Below are 20,255 nucleotides of genomic sequence, written 5' to 3'. Positions count from 1 at the left end.
ATGCGTTATCTTGGCGTCAGTATATCGTTCTCGTTATCGCTGCAGTGGACCGGGCCTTTAGACAGTGGACACTTGCATCCTCTAGGTTATACATGTAGTTGGGCTGTTTGTATTTGTGAGGGTGTGTATACCTACAATGTACTACAGAACACTCTTTGTGAGGATCCTGTGAAAGATCCTTAAGATCTAAGGCTACGGAATGTAGTTTTACAGCGGCTCACAAAGTTGCTGGCACAATGGGAAACAAAATCTTTATGCTGCTGGCTGTGATATCGCAACAAAGACAACTGGACATTTATATACCAGCAGCCATTTATGCGAAGTTTCAAAGTGCCGGGCTACTCCATCTATCGGGCCTGAACTGAACACGACGGTTGCCTTGGATCGGTCGAGTTGGTCTTTGAAAAGCGTTTGTAACCTTTGTTATAAAATGATCCACACGAGTATCACTAGAAATTGCGTGGTTTTCCTTTAACCTAGTCGACAAACACGGTGGGCCATTTATTTGACTCCCATAAATGGCCGACAGTGTCAGTTCGCAAAGTAAAAGGAAAACCATGCAATTTCAAGGCAAATGTGTGTGGATCATTGTTTTCTACTTTTAAAACGTCTTTCTAACCATTATATGCATTTTACAACAAACGGTTTCAAACGCTTTTTGAAGACCAACTCGACCGATCCAAGGCAACCTTTAAGCTTTTGTATCATCTTATAATGTAAGTGTAAACAAAATTGAAGTGCATTTAGCAGCCTTTGCCTTCAAAAGCATTTCCAAAACTTTCTCAACTCCTTTGGAGTATAAATCACAGGTAATCACAGATTTGTATATGAAGAAGGTTTTGAAACTTCCAATCTTAATTTCCCCCCAAAAAAATCTTTCTGGTCTTCTAAATTGCTAGAGGCGTATCTAAGGAACACGTCGGAAAACGGTTGCCTTGGACAATGTTGGACCGGTCGAGTTGATCTTTGAAAAGCGTTTGTAACCGTTTGTTATAAAATGAATATGGTTGGAAAGATGTTTAAAAAGTAGAATACAATGATCCACACAAATTTGCCTCGAAATTGGGTGGTTTTCCTTTTGCTTTGGCGAACTAACACGGTCAGCCATTTATGGGAGTCAAAAATTTTACTCCCATAAATGGCCGACCGTGTTAGTCGACTAGGTAAAAGGAAACCGTGCAAATTCAAGGCAAATTTGTGTGGATCATTGTATTCTACTTTTAAAACATCGTTCCAACCATATGCATTTTATAACAAGCGGTTTCAAACGCTTTTGTTAGACCAACTCGTCCGATCCAAAGCACTGTGTTCCTTTACAGAAGTGTCCTTAATACACACAAGGGAGGAAAAAGAGTATACAAGTCCATAAACCTCATCTGTTATGTATTGTCTCTTTTAAATGCACGACTCAAGTACATGTATATGAAGTATTATGTTCCTCTCGGTTTTGATGTTTTTAATTAAATTTTAGGAAAATTGTCCATGGTTTTGAAGACAGACCCAGGGGAGGAAATGTCTAAAGAAATCAATCTAAACTTTATTAGCCTACATGTAGTTTAAATGGGACGCCAAATGCGGATCTTAAGTGTGCGTTTAAAGAAAAGCGCTGCGTACATTAGTTTTAAATCCCCATGTAGGTCAAATTGTAATGATGATTTAATTCTTCTTCTTTTTTTGTCCTCGATTAAGTGAATAAAGGCCCTGATGTATCGACTGGCCGTTTGAAACTGGCATGGTCGTGCCATGCGAGAATGGACCGATCCTGCGGTTCTTTATTGCACTGCCAAGACCCTCCTCATCATTCATCAAGACTTGTGTTCTTGCCTGTCTCATTCTCAGATTGTAATGGGGTGCACTCGTGCAGTCACCGCCTTCGTCTGTTCTCTGTAAATCGCTGCAAGGCCATTTAACACGGAATCACTACTCTTTTATTAAAAATATCAAAAAACCTTTATAAGTTGACAACAAATCTAACAGTTAAGTCTCAGCTCGCCATGACTCTGCGTTGAATGTGTATCCATATTGAGCACTTTTAACGTGTATGTTGAGAACTTCCGTGCTTAAGTTTTAAACTGCCGCTTGCAAGTTTCATTTTTGCACGAGCCAAATGTGAGACTTACACAACATGTAGGTACATGTATCTACATGTGCTAAGATTGGGCCATTCACGCAGTCATACATGTTGTAACCTCCTTTGACTCACTTTTCTCAAGCCATGATTCAAAACTTCATACATGTACTTATCATGTACAACATGTACATGTACATTGCACATGTACATCACATGAAACACCAGAGCTTGAGTCTAGTGCACTTAGCCATTTTGCCATGACATGCTCAAGCGCAAAAACATTTTGCTCTCCAGAATTAGGTAACCAGCTAAATTACCATGCCACATGTGCCATTTGTGAATGGTTTCCCATTAGTTTTGCTGAGTAGAAAACTGATTGAGCAATGTTGGGACCTGACCGTGATCAGTAAAGCCCTGGCACCCCTGTGCAAAATGCAATTGTGTTTGAGTAAATGATGTCTCTTTCTGCAGTTAATGAAAACTTGCCTTAAACCATTGCTTTTAACTTCAGCATTTCAAATTTTAAGCATTCACTCCAGCATTCATTACAAGCTGCGTGTCACCATACACCAGTTTTTTTACCCCTTCAAATAATAAAATTTTAGCCCAGGACCTCAAAGAGCTTTTGCAACATAATAGCTTAATAAAATGTGATGGATAAGTCTGTTTCCTTTGTGCTGCTTCACTTTTGATGGACAGTTCTTTTATTGAATATTTCACCTTTTTTTTCAAAATCAAAGTCACACTTCATTATTAAACACAACCCCAAGAGATAGGAACAGTGAGTGTACCAATTGAAAATGCTTATTGTCGTAGGGCAAGGAGCTCATAATGGTTGGTGAATTGCATGGTTTAGATTATTGCATTGGACTTGGTGTGTCACGTCAGTTGCTGTCTTGCTCTCAAGTTACTGGTTTCAAGGGAAACTTGATGACAATGGTGCCAAAAACTGGCGCAAGGCAAAAGTCATACAATTGCTGCAATGTCAGGGATTATGCTAAATTCTTTGTTCACCCCAAAATTGAAATAATGAAATTGATTGAAGAGGTCAATACACTCAGAATGTATACAACCACTTGGTGAAATCCTGCTTCCATTTCTCGAGGCAATTCTTTGAGCAATACAATATTTATAACAAAAAGAAAAAGTCTTGTGATAAAAAGTCTGTGATAAATTTAAATTGCCAAAGGTTCCCCTAACAATTGAAACTTTTGTGTTGTCTAAATTGTAAATGCTGCAGCTGTATTCAGAGATTTTAAATGTCTGTCACAGTGACTTGATTGGTATCAAGTAAACACTCACAATTTGATGCCCCCAGACCAAGCCAAAGAAAGTGTTGCTGTGCCAAAAATGCTAAATGGTTCAGGGAAAGGTCTTGTTAAAGACAGTGGACACTATTGGTAATTATTCAAAATAATTATAAGAATAAAACCTTACTTGGTAACAAGTAATGGGGAGAGGTCGATAGTATAAAACATTTCTGAGAAACAGCTCCCTCTGAAGTAACGTAGTTTTCGAGAGTTTTCCACGAATTTGATTTTGAGACCTCAAGTTTAGAGTTTGCGGTCTCAAAATCAAGCATCAAAAAGCACACAACTTCGTGTGTGAAGGGTGTTTTTTTCTTTTATTATTATCTCGCAACTTGGAGGACCGATTCAGCTCAAATTTGCATAGGTTTGTTATTTGTATGCATATTTGTTGAGGTACACCAAGTGAGAGGACTGGTCTTTGACAATTACCAATAGTGTCCAGTGTCTTTAAGCAGATTTCGCTTGGCCCCCTTGATTTCATCCAAGACCGCTGGGATGGGCTGATAAGCTTGTACAAATTCTTGAATATAGTGAATGCATGATGGGAACGATTGTCTGCACAATGCGCATGATTGTTTGCACAATGCGCACACTTGTTTGGCAAAGCATGGATGTTCCATTGACAAAGTAAACCATTTGATGTTTTTAAAACCCAAGTAACAAGAATGTTGTGGTCAAGTCCTATGCTTATAGTTTAAAAATAATGTTTTATTACACGTATTTGCAATTGTTCAACAAAATAGAGCTTCGTGTACGTACATGATGATTGATACTTGTTGGGGGGGTCGGGATACTTAATGAGCAGGAATTGTTTCCTGAGGGTTTTTCTATAGTCCGTTTACTCGTCTGATTTATTTTGCCAATTTGGACCCAATACTTAGATCATTTATTGTTCTACTTAACAGCATTAGGTTAAAGCCACTGGCACTATGGTAATTGTCAAAGACCAATCGTCTCACTTGGTGTATCTCAACATATATTGTGCAATTACTTTCAAACCTGTGAAAAATTGAGCTCAATTGACGGTCAAAGTTGCGAAATAATAATGAAAAAAAACTTACCCTTGTCACATGAAGTTGTGTGCTTTCATTTGCTTCGTGACCTCAAAATCTAATTCGTAATTCTGAGGTCTCAAAATCAAACTCGCGGAAAATTACTGCTTTCTCGAAAACTACCCCACTTCAGAGGTAGCCATTTCTCACAATGTTTTATACTATCAACCTCTCTCCCCATTACTTGTTACCAAGTACATGTAAGGTTTTATGCTAATAATTATTTTGAGTAATTACTAATAGTGTCCACTGCCTTTAAAGCATGACATTGTAGTATAATAGATTCTGTTCCCCATTGAAATTTGTTGAAATTATGTGAGTTAAAAGTGAATGAAAACTTTGAAATAAATGACTGCGCAAACACTGTATGAAAGACAATCAAGGACTTGACTGAAAAGACTATTCTGTCTGTCACTTGGTTTACTATCCAAAATAAGCATAAAATAGCAAACCTGTGAAAATGTTGCCGCAATTGGTCATCATAGTTACAAGAAAATGAAATAATGAAAGAAAGAAAAGAGAGGGCGACATTTCAAGATTGAGGTCACACGTTAGCAAAAAGGCCAAGGGAGTTCGAGTTGAAAAGTACTGTAGCTTATTCAAGATCAGTCACTTTGTACACGTCATCGGGTATGTACATGTACATGATGTATGTTCACTGGTCTAGCAGTTAAGGTATCTGCTGATGAATACCAGGCTCTGGGTTTCAAATTTTGCCAAAGTACATGTTGCCTTTGAATTTCTCTTCTACATATTTTTAAGTTGGATTCCATACTGAGTATACAGTGCTTGTCACACGTTGGTGTATTGGGTAAAACCGAAATGATCAATAATATTGGTCGTAATGTAATGTTTTTTTATCTTTACCGATCACTACCTTTAAGCATATAATTCCATTGCCCGGCTTGACTGCACAGTGTATTAATAACTTTCCTCACAAAGCAACAAAAAAACTAACCAGGATTTCACTCTCTCCCTCTTACAATCCCCCCCCCCCCTACAACACACACACACACCTTAAATTGACTTCTTTTTGTACCCTGCCCGCCCGAAGCAATGCTGATATAATTAGTTAAGACTGCCTTTAAACTTGCGGAAAATTTGCAATAAATTGTGCATCGACAGGCTGTGTAAAAGCCTCGGAGGCACAATTTGCCAGCAAATCCTATTCAGCGAATTATCTATTTTCGTCTCGCTCATGCACCCCCCCCCCCCCTAGTCTTTCGGTTATTTTCACATTCCATAAAAATACATCCATTCCCCTCCCCCCCCCCCCCCTTCACAAAAAGACCCAGGGCGATTTTCTCTTACTGCCTTGTTGTATTCAACAAGATTTCAAAAGGGTTCTTTTTTTCTTTTTTTTTTTGGACGGGCCTTTGATAAGGTTTTAATACTTGCTGACATTAGGAATGTATGAATTTTGGGGAGGCTTGCATCCACAGAGGCTATAAGTTCTTCTCTATTAGGCTTCTCTGTGTGTCAAATTTGGTCAGTCTCATAATTGGAAACATCGCTCTCTCGTTTTCTATCTCCCTCACTCTATCTGGCGCTGTCTGTTTGTCTTTGGGTGTTGAAAAGAAGAAGAGTTTCTCCTGTCTTTGCTGGAGGTGCGATCCCGTCATGCTAAATTTGCCTCAAATCGGATTCTAAATCAAAAAAAGGAATCAAGAAAAAAAAAGGCTTGTGAATTTTATTTTAAAGCCATTGAACACTTTCGGTAAACAGTTTTGTCCAAGGCCCACATTTCGTGTATCACAACTTATATATGAAATAACAATTAATCTGTAAAAATTTAGGCTGAATTGGTCATAGGAATCGGGAGAAAATAACAGGGAAAACCCACCCTTGTTTTCGCACGTTTTGCTGTGTCATGACAAGTGTAAATTTGTTAGATATCGAGAATTGATATTGTTTTAATGTTTTCTCAAAAAGTAAAGCGTTTCATGGAATAATATTACAAGAGAAGTCTTTCACCTTTACCTTCTGTAAAACCCTATAAGTTATTTATCAATCTGTGAACTTTTGTTTTCTGTTCCGAAAATGTCCAATGGCTTTAAGGCGAGCAATAAACTTCCTGGATGAGCAATAATGCAGTGATGGTGACAGCACTTTGATTGTACGTAGGTGTAAGAATACAGATTTATTAAGGTTCAGTCACCCAGATCTGTCCGGTACTGACCCTAAACCCTAACTCCCTGGATATTCTGGCTGAGAAGTGTTAAATAAATCCTTGATAAAACGCTCCTTGCATATCAACACCCACAAAAATCGAAGTAAGTTTGTTAACCTCGCGTGTACATAATAACTGTAGGCTGTGTGATTTTGTTCAGATTTGTTTGCTTCTGATGTTAGGTTTCTTGTTGATCTTCTGCTGCTTCTGAATTTCTTGCCATACGAAATTTCCTGTAAAACCTCTGGTTGCTGGTTGTGCTAAAGAGACTAAATTGGGACATTGTACTGTAGGCTGATGTAGGCTGATGAAGTTCCACTGGTTGCAATGTGGACATGTTTTTATGACAACTAGATGATGGAAATTGAATTGACTCTTTCCCAAAACCAATGACGAAATAAAATCACTTGCATGATGTATTATAAATGCATACCAGTACATAGTATTCACAGACCCACAATGATTTGATTATCCAAAATCAAATTAAATTCTGGACAAGGAAGGATTCACCATTTGTTATAGTCACCATTTGTTATAGTCACCTTCAAAATTTATGTTAAAAAAAAAAATAGCAAGTTGGCCACAACTCCGTGTCAGCTTCTTTACTCCTTTGATTTCACTAACCTTAAAATTCCAGGCACTCAATTTGTCCCAGCCAGCACACTTGGCTTTAAATACAGTAGTGTGTGTTTTAGTTTTGTTCTTTTTGGTCATGTTGGTGTCTGCAGTTAAGGTTTCATCTGTTTATTCAAGAGATACAAAGTACCCAGATTAAGGAGTGCTGTCGGCAATTTCATTCATGATGTTTGCCTCTTTCCTTTAATGTCACATCTCCACTCAAAGTAGACAACATTGCTATAAAGTTAGATTTCCTAAATGGCAGGAGGCAATGACTTCTCTCAGACAAAAGAGTCTGAACCATACTTTTTGGTTGTTGTTGTTGGAAGAAATACATGCATGCATGACCCTATCAAAGGTGCTACAATTGTGAAAATGGAAACAAAATCTGTTGACATAGCTGCAGTTACAGTTTATACACATTGCCTGGGATTGGTTCAATCGCCTCGTTCGCTCGGCAAATAAGTTTTCTTAAAAAGTGGATCCGGTTTCACACTCTGTGAAAAGCTGTTTGGCTCACAGATTTGCCTTGCGAAAGAAAAACACAATTTTCCTTGCATTTTGTGCATCATTTAAAGAACTTTGCAGTGACACATGTTTGTAAAGATACTGTAACAATATGATGTTGTTAACGTTAGTGGCAAGGGGAAGCTGACAAGGGTTCAGTTGGCCACTGCCCTCAGCTTTGAAACTTTAGCTATCCTCCCCCTCCCCCCCCCCCCTCCCGACACACATTCCACCAAGCTAACTAAACATGTATTTGAACAAAAAGGTAGAAGTCCCATTTTGTCAACACTTTGAAGTGATTATGGCCCCTCCCTCCCTCCCCCTCCCACATGTGGGAGTTGATCCCCTGCTGCTGTGGGAAGACACAAATACAGCTACAACTACACTAAGTTGGTATGCTGAGCAAGTTCATTAGCAACGAATCATAACACCATCTTGTTGAGCAGCAACTTCCTTCCATCCAAAATGCCATGGTTATTACATGACCAGGTCTGGAATTGCACACAGGCCCAACATGTAGGGCCCCTAGCCTCCAATGTCTTAATGTCCTACAATGGTCTTAGCCTTGGTGCCCCTTCAAAAGTTTCCCAGTGACTTTAAGATTTTCCAATAGAAGTGCTCTTAGCTGGGGGGGAAAAAAAATTGCCTTGAGATTAGACTCAAAGCCTGCATAAACTGGTGTATATGCTAAAACGATTCTGCTGGGAATTTGTCAAGACTACAATTGCAAAAATATCAAATCCTAAAATGGAACGAGACAAACTAAAAACATATAGATCAAACACAAAATTCACTTCTTAGTTTTGCTTTTGTCTTTCCCTCTGGTCTTGCAACCTCTGCCCCTTCTCCCCCCCCCCAACAGTTTCATTGAACGCCTCATGAAATAGACCACACTTTATGTATGAAAAGAATGAAATCTGAGAAGAAGGGCGTGATGTAATGGTGGGACTCATTGATTACAAACACACACTTAATACCTCTGTTGTGCTGAGCCGAGTGTACAATTACTTTTTAAGTAACCGTGCAGCGGCATTGTGCGTGCTTAATGAGCCATGGAAAGTCCGTTGAACCTTGCTTAAAACAACATCATCAAACACGCAGTTGGTGATAAAAGTGGACAGGGACGGAAAACATTTCAGCTGTGTGGCGACAACATAGATATCGTCGGAATTTGTACGCACGATCGACTCGCCGACCAAAGGGAGGGAAGTGAATTGCTCCGACGACGCTTGAGGGGCAGTACCCGGAGTTATTATTTTTTTCCTTTTTATCCCCCAGTGGTTTACTATTTTCTTCTTCTATTTTTAATCGGCTCTACTGGTCGGACTAGCCGGTCATTGCTCTGGCAGTTGTTGACAGTGGAAACACAATTCATTAACCTAAGTGGAAATTAATGACTGGGTTGGAAAATAGTATCGTACCGGCCGTGACTCAAGGGTTATTCCCCCCCCCCCTCTCCCCCAGGCCAAGTCAGTCCTTGATGTCATTATAAACAATTTAAAGAAATATAATTCAAAATGATTCCTCTCTCTATTAAATGAGTATCTGTCTCAGCGAACCAAATGGTTATTTTTTTTATGACTAGACATAGTCGGTTATGATAACTGACTGTATGTATACGGAAATGTATTTGTTATTTGACGCTCGCATTTGTTTATTGTCAAAAATTAGTGCCGTAGTTTAAAACTTTCTTAACAAGTTAAAGGGTGTGCATAACATTGGTAAGATTGGAAATACATGTACCAATGTTTATGCATTAATCATTTCTCAGATTAAAAAGTTCTGGATGAAAAATTATCAAAACCATAGGCCTACAATGTATAATTTGTATTTAAAGGCACTGGACACCTTGGTAATTGTCAAAGACTATCAAAACTGAATAAAACACTATCTTTGTGCGCTCTTGTTCTGAGCATTTTGGCTTTTACATGTACCCTGATTTGAATGTCTTCCCTCAATTTTGCAGATTTCCTTTAAGTTTTACAGCCATTAGCTTCACATTTAAACTGTCATCCATGGATGGTAACAGCTTGGAGTGTTATTCTCCGACACCCACTCACAATGTGGTCTTTAAACTTGACATGAAGCACAATGTGTGCATTCCCCTACCTTCATGTGAGCAACCGCACCTGGTCAAACATGTAGCGGTGCACTTGCTGCAAAGTTTCATGCTGAATGACTGTTTGCCGTAGACTTGTCCGAGAGTTGGGGAATTTGACATTCAGAAAAACCTTAACTGGCATCAGGCTATGCTTGACCCGCTGAGGTAATAAGTGTTGGTGGTGGAGGGTACATGAGGTAGGATTGTCACCTGGTCATTCACATTGTGGAGAGTTTTGTGTGTATTTTTTAACTAGAGAGTAGGGTTCGAACCTTGCCAATTAGTTTTTAGTAGGGTAAATAAAATGCACGCCTGCCATAAACATTAAGTGGATCTTATCACATTTTGTTTTGTTTCGAGAAGAGAGTTGGGTTGAGCTCAATCGGTCGTCGAAGTTGCTAGATACATGTACATGTAGGAATGAACAAAAAAAAAACACCTTGTCGCACCATGGTCACATGAAGTTGTGTGCTTTCAGATGCTTGATTTTGAGACCTCAAATTCTAAATCTGAGGTCTCAAAATCAAATTCGTGGAAAATTACTTCTATCTCAAAAACTACGTGTCACTTCCGAGGGAGCTGTTTCACACAAGGTTTATACTATCAACCTCTCCACATTACTAGTTATCCACAAGGTTTAAACTATCAACCTCTCCACATTACTCGTTATCTGTCATGTCTGTTGTACAAATATGCATGCTAAATACATGTAATTGTCATCTCACCGAGATAAGAATTGTTGTTTGTGTTAAATTGTGTTACTAATTTCTCAAAAACTATGACACTAACCAAGTAAAATTTCAAGGGAAGCTTTTACCATCATTTCATTATTACACATAATTACATAATTAACACTTTTGAAAAAGACCGTTAAAGTGGACTGAAAATACCATTGTTTACAATATAAGTTCAAGTGTGGCTTGCGTTGTCAAGATCGAACAGTCGTCACTCGTGCAGCTGTAGCAAACTCGCACGGGCTGTATACTCCCAAGGGAGCTGAGAAACAACAAAGGGATGTTATATGTCCTATGACCAGGGCACTATTGTAAAGCTATTATATGAAGAATTTCTTATTATTTACGTATAATTACTACGTATACATTAAACCTTATAATTTCAAAGCTCTTCATGGCCTATCTCTGTCTATAAATTTGACCTTATAAATAAATACATTCCTGTTCGTCCTCTTCGCTCTGCTGGGCAATCCCTACTGACTCAAACTACCCTTTCCACTAAATTCTATGGTCAAAGAGCATTTCACTACATTGTACATTGCACCTTCGTTATGGAACGACTTACCTCTTTATACCCGCCTTGCTAACTCCTTTCAGATATTCAAGGCACTTTTAAAGACTCATTTGTTTAAATCTTTCTTTTGTAACATTTGCTTTAAGTGTGTTTTTGTCTAACAAATGTTTCTCAAAATGGTTTATTCTAAGGCTGATGTAGCCTTCCGCCTTTAATTGTAAGAGTGGTTACTAATCGTATACATTCCCTTTAAAAACAGTGGACACTATTGGTAATTGTCTAAGACCAGTCTTCTCATCTCACTATATGCATAAAATATCAAACCTGTGAAAATTTGAGCTCAGTTGGTCGCCAAAGTTGCGAGATAACTATGAAAGAAAAACAACCCTTGTCACACGAAGTTGTGTGCTTTCAGATGCATGATTTCAAGCCCTCAAACTCTAAACTTGAGGTCTGGAAATCAAATTCGTGGAAAATTACTTCTTTCTCAAAAAATTTCTCCACTTCAGAGGGAGCCGTTTATCACAATGTTTTATACTATCAACCTCTCCTCATTACTTGTTACTAAGTAAGGTTTTATACTAATAATTATTTTGAGTAATTACTAATAGTGTCCAATGCCTTTAAGGTGTTAATAATGTCTTGTTTTGTTGCCGACATGGCCGAAGGGGAAAAGAACCCAGGTAGCCAGTATCTCCTGACATCCCAACCAGGTGGGGGCCAAAGCATTCTTAGGTTAAAATTAGCTTTCCCTTGGCAGGTGGCATGTCACTAGACAAAGAAAGTGATCTCAACGATGTGTAATATATCCCTAAAAAAGCATTGGCGTTTCAGCTTTCATGTCAAGCTGGCATAAACAAATAATCGCTTAGTGGTATTTTAAAACTCACTCCAGTCATTTTAAATGCCACTAATTACAACGAGTTCCTCTCATGTGTTTTTTATTTACTCTGGTCTTTTCTCTGCAGTATTCCATCCAGCATTTTGACCGAGGCAGATTGAGGCGTACAGACACGATGGACAAGAGCCAGCCATTGCTGTTAATAAGAGCGCCCTCTGTTGATGAAGCTGAGCCACCCCGGCAGGGCATTGAAGGCTGGATGATTGGTAACCGAGGTGGCCACGGCCTAGAAGGTCGTCATAGCAGCTGCCAAAATGTCAGCCCTACTGAGAATGTAAGGCATAATTGGACAAGCAAGGGGGCAAAAGATGCTCAAATAGAATCAGTCAAGGATGGCTCAACAAGAAAACCTCCCTTTCAAATTTCAACCATAAAAGACTCCTCGGAGCTGGTGAAATCCAAGGAAGGTGATCAAAGTGCAATGGATATTGGAAATAAAATAGCAGTAAATGATGCACTTCGATGTAGCTTAGACACCAACCCCCATGAGAAATTTGCAACAGGGGAAAATGTCCATAATAAAGTAGACAATCTTCACAGCCAAGATGTGAGAGCATCTCATTCAGATGGTGTCAGCGTCTACTGCAAGCACAGTGACGAAGACTCCACCAATCTGCCGGAGAAAAACAGTTTTCAGAAACGCCGGCCCATTGTGTCGCTAGTCGAGCCCGAGGCCCCAGATGACTCCAGTGGGACAACTAGCAACAAACAGTCCAGGGATGATTGGGTCAGGTGCAATGATAGTGCAAACACCATGGTTGAAGACGATAATGCACAAGCTGTGGCGCCAGCTGCTCTGAAGGAGTTGCAACTTAAAGAAGACGCTACGCAGTGTGTAAACAATGTGACAGTGGTGGCAGCAGATGGGCTCCCTAAGACGCCTGTAACTACAGCACAGAGCGTTGACGATACTTCCTCTCCCCAAGTTATCCTGTCCCCTAAGGAAATGAAGGGCGTTCGAAGTGAGGATTTTGGTCAGACTCTTCTAGATGTACCCCCGCGTTCCGTGAAAGGTCATCATCGTGTTGGATCTGACATCAGCATAGATGAAATGACCTCACTAACCCTTGGTATGAATGCCTTCGCGGAGTCGTCAAGACACAGGGCTGAGGAACGGAAGGGCTACATGGAGGCACTTCAGGCAAACTCAGTTGAGGGGTCTGGAGTAAAAGAAGTAGAGACTCTGATGAACAGACCCTTGTCAGACTCCGATGTCGATTGTATGGAGATCGTGATGAAGAATGAAAAGATTACTTGAAATAATAATATCAAAATAAATTATACCTGTACATATCTAAGAAATTTGCTTATTTTAAAAAGGAGTTAACACATGCATTGCCAAATAGGTATGCAACATACGAATAATAGGTTATAGCAAATAATTATGAATAAGCTTTACAAGGGTGTTTAATGCACTCAAACAAGACAAATTTTGTCAATGACTTCTATTTGCATGTGTTGAAAAATACTTAAAATATGGAATTGATGTTACAACTCTCTTCAATGTACAACAAGAATACAACTGATGTTTGAATGGAACAAACAGGTAGCTATCTTCTAACAAAATAAATATACATCAACTAATAAAGCTCAGTAGGTAGAGTGCTGGCATGTTTATCAGGAGGTTGTTGGTTCAAACCCCACTCAAGTAAACTTTTCTTTGTTCAACTAAAATCATTTCAAATGTACTTAGCCAGTTTACTTTTTTGTATTTTTTTTTAATCTGAGATGAAAAGTTGCATCCCCTTAAGGTGAACCCCTGGCTGCCGCTTCCCAGGTTGTATCATAAATTGGTTGTGATCCCTGGCAGTTAACAGTTTTATTGCTTTTGACTGGCACCCCTGAACAAAGATACTGACAAAATAGGGGACCGCCAACATAGGGCTGGATAGCTCAGTTGGCAGAGCGCCGGCACGTAAATCCGGAGGTCGGCACGTTAATCCGGAGGTCGTTGGTTCAAATCCCTCTCTAGTAATTTGATTGTTTTCATCCCCAAATCAAAATGAACAGACAGAATAGCAGTTTGTCTGTTTCCTTTTGAAACAGTAAGACAATTCATAACCCTTCCAAGCATGAATGAAATGATGGACACAGGGACCGTGGAGCAAGAAACATTGTGAGCAGTTATACCCTGGGGCAAACAGGGGCCAGACACCCACTGTATCAACAAAGATGCCGTTTCAGATGCTCCTGGTCTTCACCCGAATCTCCTTCCGGGACCGGAGCACATTTTACTCTTACCCCTCAGGGATAAGAAGGAAAAAAACTAAATCACGGAATAAAAATAATTTCGTTCTAGGTTTATGAATGAGCTACAGTTTTGTTCTCCCTCCCCCAACCCCTGAGGACCAGGATGCTTTTAACTGACTCTTTTTATGTTCTAGTTTTATCTAGGAAGAAAACACCGCCATATATGACCAAAACCAGCCCTGCTGTAGATTGTCTGCAAAGCTTATGAGGGGATGTTTTAATCAATTCACGGTAAAGGGGAAACATTAACGGGGCGGGGCACTTCATATTTGCTATGAATATAGTACAACCGTGCTTTTTATTGTTCCAATCATTGCCTTAAAAGAAGTTTTAAATTGTAAAACAAGTCTATGGTTGAATGCTGATAAACACACATTCACTTTGGAAAGAAGAAGATGCCAAAAACCGCCCGCGTACTTAAGTAATTATTTGTACAAAGAAACCAAAAACAAACATACTAATGGCCTTATGTTTTCATCTAAAGCAAAGTCTTTCAATTTGTCTGAACATTTTTGATAATAATCGTTGTGGTAGTGCAGCCTTTGCTCGATTTCAAATTGGTGTTTTCAAACCCAGGGCGGGAGAAAAAGAAAGTAGTATGATCCCCTCATATCTGATGAGAATCGTCATCATTGAAATAAATATGATCGAACACGAGGTACCCGTCGACTATTGTTAGCGCGTAAAATGACTTTATAATTTTTTGTACGATATTTACTACAAGCCTTTGATGTCTAAGGATTCCTCCTGGTAAAAAAAAACCTACATCTTATTTTACCTTAATGTAGATTATGTGAGTGTACGTTGCTCATTAGTTAAAAACCATGCTTGTCTTACATCATCCGACTTGTTTCACTTGTTCATACTATTTGCAAAACTAAAGCAGAATGCTAGTTAAAGACAGTGGTAACGGACACAAGCCTATTAGTAATTATTCAAAATAGTTATTAGCATAAAACCTTACTTGGTAACAAGTATTATGGAGAGATGTTGATGGCATAAAACATTGTGAGAATAGGCTCTCTCTGAAGTAACGTAGTCAAGCATTCCGACAGCGCACAACTTCGTGTGACAACGGTGTTTTTTGTCGCACTTCGGCGACCAATGAGCTCAAATTATCACAGGTCTGTTTATGCATATGTTGAGAAACACAAAGTGAGAAGACTGGTCTTTTGACAAGTACCAATAGTGTCCAGTGTCTTTAACGTCCCATTTTAAAACCAAATTAATTGAAGGCCTGACGTTTTTAGAGTATACATCGTAGATGTACATCTTTCGTTGCATCACAGTTTTCATTTTGAGAATACTTTCTAAAATGATGTTTACATCCTTATGGAGACATCTTTCTTTTTTCCCTTTTTTCCTGTACTTAACAACCTCCATATTCATGTAAACAAAATTCCCTGTGGAGCACCCCAGTCTTTAGAATTCCTCTTGTGTTTCCCTTTTCTGTTTGGTGCTCGTCTTCATATTGTAGCGAATATTAAAACACTATTATTACACGTAGCGTTAAGGTCACATTGTCCTGAGATACATTATGCATACAGTTTAATAAACAGGTAAATTGTATCGATGAATTACGTTTACACGCTGTAAAGTTCACGTTCGAAAACTTTGCAGCCTAAATGGATGAACCAAAATATTCAAGTAAAAAGTCACATTTTTAAAGGTTTTTCTTTTTTAAATGTATTGGAAAAACATGGCTTTATATCTATAAGAAATATTATATAAAATGTTTATTTAACACTTTGCATATTCAATCCATTTTAATTTATTCCAAAGGTTTGTTTTTTAACGACTGCATCTTTGATTATTTCAGCTAAATTAAATGCATGTTTTTTTTTTCTTTTCAGAAATTTAATTTAAAAGATGAAGTGAGAGTTGCATCAGGGAATTTAAAAGTCCCATCTAATAACTATAACTAGACGTCAATAAGTAAATCAATCATTTGACATTATTTCATTCCACTGACAGCAGTGTTTGTTATGATTAAGTGATTCGACGTGCAGTATATTGTTTTCTTTTAATTTATTTGGAATGTCCCCGAAATGAAACTTTCATGTGGAATAAACGTATGAAGATTAAAATAATTATGGCGCCGTCCATAAGAAATTAATGTTGTTTCGTTGATGGAGCATTCTGTGTGGGTTTTTTTGTGATAATAACAACCTATTCATACTAACCAGTGGTGATACCTCTCACCCGAAGGGCTTTGAACTTCTTGACAAATGAAATTAACCCGTTGTGGATTGTATTTTTTTATGTTTTGTGTATCTTGAGGCAACTTGTATACCTTTCAACGGTCCTTATTTTTTAGGGATCGTCCCTAATTTGGAGAAACCCAATGACAAACACTAGAGAAGGTCCCTAATTCTGACAATCTTTTAAATTCAACTGAAAAATATGAGATGAATTTAGTAAGGAAACTGTCCTTCGTGACTGTGATCTTTCAAATGCCTGAATCCATTGAAATATTTTGTTACTCACCCATTGTCTTTGTGCACATACCCATAGACGTGGGTATTGGCTGACGTCCATTATTTCCGACTTTGCTATAAAATGTTGGCAGTTATGAACTTGGTAGCAGGCCGGTCGCTGTTTACCTAACTTTTGACAACTCTTGGATTTACCACTTGCCAATGGGTCTTTGCCGAATTAACAATTCAGTATTTTTTAGTGGAATTCTATATATGCATAAGTGTATGGAAAATAACATGCACCATTCACATTTTTTATTACCATGTGTTTGAGTTAATCAATTGCTAAAATTCAAATAAAATGAAACAAAACTTGCAAATTGGGGTTTTCAAACCCAGGGCGGGAGAAGAAGAAAGTAGTATGATCCCCTCATATCTGATGAGAATCTTCATCATTGAAATAAATATGATCGAACACGAGGTACCCGACTATTGTTGGCGCATAAAATGACTTGAAACAATTGTGTACGATATTTACTACAAGCCTTTGATGTCTAAGGATTCCTCCTGGTAAAAAAAAAACCTACATCTTATTTTACCTTAATGTAAATTTTGTGAGTGTACGTTGCTCATTATATAAAAACCAGCTTGTCTTACATCATCCGACTTGTTTCACTTGTTCATATTATTTGCAAAACTAGGAGTCGGGAGAAAATAACGAGAAAACCCACCCTTGTTTTCGCACGTTTCGCCGTGTCATGACATGTGTTTAAAATAAATCCGTAAATCTCGATATCGAGAATTGATATGTTTTCTCAAAAAGTAAAGCATTTCATATAATAATACTTCAAGAAAAGTCTTTCACCATTATCTTATGTAAGCCCTTTAAGCTATTTGTAAATCTGTGAACTTTTTCTGAGTATACTTTGTTTTTCTGTTCCGAAAGTGTCCAATGCCTTTAATTCATGTCTATCATCTATTAATATATTAGCTCTATCATAAATGCTGGTTTTTATTTGAGAAGAGAACTGCATGAGTCAAGTCTCGAAGTGAAAACGGCATGACAAATTAGTAGGTAGGAATCGTCAACAATATTATGGCGTCGGATTCAACCTAATGTATGATTTGCTGAATGAGCAGAATTGCATATTTGGTCGGTCATCTCATCGAATAATCCATAAGTATACACTGGTTTCTGATGATGACTACAGAAAAATAACTACATCAACTACAATGTCTGGTTGTGGGCTTAACAACCGTCATTTGCCATAAAGATGGCTGATTTTAAAATGTTGTGACGTCAAGTGGAAACTGTGTATGCCATTAGGAAAATCATCCGCTGCTTTTGAAACTTTGAAAATATCATTCGATATTAGTTGGTTGTTTGTATTAAATTCTCCCATCCAACGGTTTTCCACGTTCACGCAGGCGAGTCGTACCAATGGCATGCATGTAGCTGCATTCTAATCAACAAAGCTATTTGATCGATTCGGCGGGCCATAGATTCTGAATAGGGGACCGTTGGGTTTGAAATTCGTTTCCAGCACGTGGAGAAATGTCCATCAATCCTAATTGTTGAGGTTTGTTTTGTGCGTTAAAGAGTCAGAGGTGCTGCTTTTGAAGTTATTGTTTGGCAGTCTTCCTCAAATCAAGAGGAAACTTCCGTGGCTTGAAACTGGTACAGATTGTTCATACGACCATTTTTTTTTTATTTTTTTTTTGAAACAAACCACGAAGGGAAACGCACTGGGTAGGCTACATTTAAATGTATAACGGGGTTGAACATAGAGCGTGATTTCAACCGACAACCTCCGGATTAGCTTGTTCGCGGTCTTCCCGTATTTTATCGGCCCATCTTTGTTCGGGGAGCCTGTCAGTAAGAACTGCCGTGTAGCTAGGGATCATACCAAAGTTTAAGACAACATGAGAGCGGCAGCCATTGGATCATCTAAGTGGATGGCGACTTTCTTTGTTTAAATATCAAGTAATGAAGGAAAACTGAGTGGGTTAATTTGATCCAACCCACAAATATTGTTTATATATTTGTTATATTATGTTTCCCGTAAAACAGGGTGTGCAGCAATATAACAAAATGCAGTATGCCATTTACCAAATGTGCACGGGTATGCTAGTTGCGACTTCACCGATGGTTCATGATTGTGTTTCAAAATTGGTATCTCTTAATTGTTATAAAATACATTAAGGACGCGTTTACGACACCAGTTAAACCATGGTTAAACATAAAATGTGGCACGTCACGCTCTCTTTAAAGTTAAATTGTGGGCCGGTATGAAATCATTAGATTCTGCAAAAAGTGTTATCCAAGTAGGACCTTCGGATGTCGATCAAACAGCAGAAAGGCTATTTTATTGATATAAATCCTGACGAGATTCGAAAGATAAACGCTCTGTGTTTAGATAACTCGTCAGCGCGACACTCTGGCTGATTGAACTGACATCTGCATACTGTGGAATAGAGGGGCGCAACTTACAATTCAGCAGTTAATCGTCTTAGTTTTTTCCTAAAAGAGAATGATCAGGGCCTTTTTATTTTTTGCTTCGTTCAAAGATGGCTGCCAAGTATTTTACTTCAAACTGGCCACCAATTTATTTTCAGTTTTAAGTCACCATATTAGTTTTAAGCAGAGAAGTAAGTTTTATGAGAAATACATATAGATTTGTCTTCTGGAAAAAAAGGGGATGCGGCCTCAAAAAAGGATGAGGGAGGGGACGGTTAACGTATTTTATTTTTTTATATTTTCGTGGATATCTCAAGGTTGCTCATAATATCTAAACTATAACCCGAAGCTTCAGACAAAAACGGCATTATGGCGCCCGGTTCGATAGAGTGTCATGCACGACGGTTACCACCGCCTACATAAACAATTCACAAGCTTAGGTTATGCCTGGTAAATTTAGAGCTTGAATACTGAAAAATTATACTGATAGTTTTGAGGAAAAATTTTACTCGGCGTCCTGATAGAGAAAGGGAAGCCACCGATATTTTAAGTCCCATAAATACAGTGACTCTTTTAAAGACAACCGACACTATTGGTAATTGGCGAAGACCAGTCTTCTCACTTGGTGTTTCTCAACATAATGCATAGAATAACAAACCTGTGAAAATTTGCACTCAATTGTTTGTCGAAGTTGCGAGATAACAATGAAAGAAAAAACACCCTTGTCACACGAAGTTGTGTGCTTTTAGATGGTTTATTTCGAGACCTCAAGTTCTAAATCTGAGGTCTCAAAATCAAATTCGTGGATTTTCAAAATTACTTCTTTCTCGAAAACTATGCCGTTACCGTCAACCTCTCCCCATTACTCGTAATCAAGAAAGGTTTTATGATGATGACTATTTTTAGTAATTACTAATAGTGTCCACTGCCTTTAGTGTCATGTTTAACTGAGATGATCTGTTACCCTGAATTCAGTACTAACAATTGTTGCCTTCTAAACAGCATGTAGAATTCAATCGATCAACGTAATAAAAATCGATGTTTGTGCCAGTGAGGGATATAGTACATTTGTTAGTACACCATTAGAAGTGCAATTATCAGTTAACAATAAACAACCAATCAAGGGTGTCGGAATATAGGTCGAGTTGTCTG

General features: G+C 38.4%; 1 protein-coding gene across 2 annotated transcripts in view; it reads left to right on the top strand.

The window, feature by feature from the left end:
• LOC139934667 (ankyrin repeat domain-containing protein 27-like) overlaps positions 1-16,323 on the top strand; it is a 75,721-nt gene extending 59,398 nt beyond the window's left edge. For both annotated transcript variants that reach the window (XM_071929009.1, XM_071929010.1), the window contains exon 24: positions 12,046-16,323. In XM_071929009.1, the coding sequence (XP_071785110.1) occupies positions 12,046-13,236 (1,191 nt within the window). In that variant the 3' untranslated portion in view covers positions 13,237-16,323. The remainder of the gene's footprint in view (positions 1-12,045) is intronic.
• Positions 16,324-20,255: the final 3,932 nt, after the last annotated feature.

This window comes from Asterias amurensis, chromosome 3 (assembly GCF_032118995.1).
Source record: "Asterias amurensis chromosome 3, ASM3211899v1".
Lineage (NCBI taxonomy): Eukaryota > Metazoa > Echinodermata > Asteroidea > Forcipulatida > Asteriidae > Asterias > Asterias amurensis.
This window is presented reverse-complemented; position numbering and strand designations above follow the sequence as displayed.